Source organism: Glycine soja, chromosome 15 (assembly GCF_004193775.1).
Source record: "Glycine soja cultivar W05 chromosome 15, ASM419377v2, whole genome shotgun sequence".
Classification (NCBI taxonomy): Eukaryota; Viridiplantae; Streptophyta; class Magnoliopsida; order Fabales; family Fabaceae; genus Glycine; species Glycine soja.
In genome coordinates this window covers 51,714,890-51,717,099 of record NC_041016.1, presented here as the reverse complement: position 1 = coordinate 51,717,099, position 2,210 = coordinate 51,714,890, and the positions used below count along the sequence as shown (strand labels likewise).

The 2,210-nt window shown below is 40.4% G+C and overlaps 1 protein-coding gene across 1 annotated transcript; it reads right to left on the bottom strand.

Moving 5' to 3' along the window:
* Positions 1 to 883: 883 nt before the first annotated feature.
* Positions 884 to 1,880, bottom strand: LOC114387105. Its single transcript, XM_028347237.1, has one exon. The coding sequence runs from the start codon at positions 1,697 to 1,699 to the stop codon at positions 1,229 to 1,231; it is 471 nt and encodes a 156-aa protein (XP_028203038.1). The 5' UTR covers positions 1,700 to 1,880; the 3' UTR covers positions 884 to 1,228.
* Between the last annotated feature and the right edge of the window lie 330 nt (positions 1,881 to 2,210).

Genomic DNA, 2,210 nt, shown 5'->3' with positions numbered 1-2,210 from the left:
TTTTTCAAGTAATGTTTTTGCTCTAAAATTCAAGGTGTTACACTATTGGTACTAGTGTAGTTCGTCCTATCAAGAGAGGGGTATGAACTTGCCCATTGTTTGTGTTGTGTGCTCTTGTATTCTTGTGAACATAAGGATACAAGACTTATGATTGTTTGTGTGACTTGGTATTTCAAGTAGAGATTTGTGTGAATTGATTGTTTGTGATATGTATACAAGACTGGTCTCCCACTTCATCGACATCACTATTAGTCATCGTGGGTTTGAACAACAATGCTCCTCTTGGAAACAAACCTCCGATGGCAGCTCGCGACGGCTGGTGGGGTGCAATGGATTATGGAAAATCTTGTGGTGGCGGATATTGTGATAGTGTTGGCAGATCTTGATGGTGGGTTGGAGAGCACAAGGGCAGTGTCAAAAAAGGAGGGAGAAGAGGGTGGAAGTGGTGACAAAACAAGGAAAGAAATGCCGCTGCCGAAAACGCAGGAGGCTGCTGGGAAGGACATAATCTGGTGCAGAGGGTGCACCAATTTCCTTTGAACATGAGATATATAACTAATGCTGAATACAAGTGGTCCATAATAGACCATGTGAAAGCTTGGCCATAATTTCTTATATGCAAGATTTTATAAATTAAATAAGCATAAATTTTTTTAAAAAAAAAACAGAAGCAAAAAGTTACTAGCAAACACGTAAGCCAACGCGTGAGGCGTGTAGATCCTGATAAGTTTAATTTAATGCAACCCTTGAAGAACTCTTTGCACTTACTCTAGCTTTGGACCTTTAGTAGTCATTCGCATTAATGGTATAAACAATTAAGTTATTCAATTGATAGCTAACACTTTCCGTCATTCAATTTAAGGAAATCATAAAAGTAAAACAGTTAAAGCATTAAAAAGAAATTGTTATTCATTCCTTGATAACTAACACTTTTCGTCGTTCAATTGAAGGAAATTAGGTAAACAGTTAAAAATTTAAATAAAAAAAAAACCTAAGAACAGTGTTGCAACATGCTGCCAACTAGTAGTACCCAGAAACCTCAATCTAGTTTTTTTTCTTCTATAAAATGAAAAAAAAATAATCAAGCATAAAAAAAAATTAGACATCCATGTACACAAAATCTTAAAAAAAAAAGAAAAAAAAATGTTTTTTCTAATCATCTCAATAGAGGGATTCTACTACTGCTGCTACCCAACCTTTCAACTTCTTCAACCCTTCTAGAATCTTCTTATTCGTCATCGTCGCCACACTCGTACATGGATCCAACGAGAAGAAGCTGATCTTCGAGGTAGCGATGCAACAGCCCCTTCTCCTCCTCCTGCTCCTCTTCATGGCAGCACCCTTCCTCGCAGCGGCGGAGGCGATCGGAGGCGTCACCGCGACGGAGGATCTTCCGCCAGAGGCCGCGGCGGCGGAGGCAGAGCTCGGCAGCGCAGAGGAAAGGAAGCACGGCGCAGAGGACGATGAGGAGGAGCGGCGAGCAGAGGAGGAGGAAGAAGTACCGGATCCGGCGGTGGCGCAGCCACGAGGAGGCGGCGGCAGCGGCGCGGGTCAGCATGCACGACGGGGGCTCATGGCCGCGGCGGTGGTGGTGGTAGGGTTCGAGGGTCGGGGGCAAAACGACGTCATTTTTGGGGTTTAGTAGTATCTGCGGTTGTGGATATGATGTGCCCCCACATGGGTGGGTAGTTTTGTGCATGAGATGAAGATGAAGCTGCTATGTTGATTGTCGAGTGAAGCGCAAACATGTGATGTTGACTCTGCTGCTTCTTCGTGTCATTTCGCTTTCTCTCACATGGGCCTTTTAAGGCCTTCCCAGCCCATCACTGCAGCCCACTTTTGCATCCCCTAGTCTCCCAAATCCATCTTTTTTTGTCCCCTTATTTTTAATTTTAATATTTGGTCTCTCGAGTTTTATAAATAGACGATTTTGATCTCCTAATAAATTATTAACTAATAATTATGATTAATAGACTAATAAATTAATTATAAATTAAATAAAAACTATTAATCATTAAAAAAAAGTTTAAAAAATATTATAAAGCTGTGGTAACATACAAATATTATTCTATATATATAAATTGCATACTTGATATTTAACATATATTTTTAAACATCAAAAAGATTATCACTTGTACTAGCTTCAACTACTTGAGATCCTACATGATTGCATGAGTGTTTATTGTGTGCCATTTGATCTCAGTTTCCAC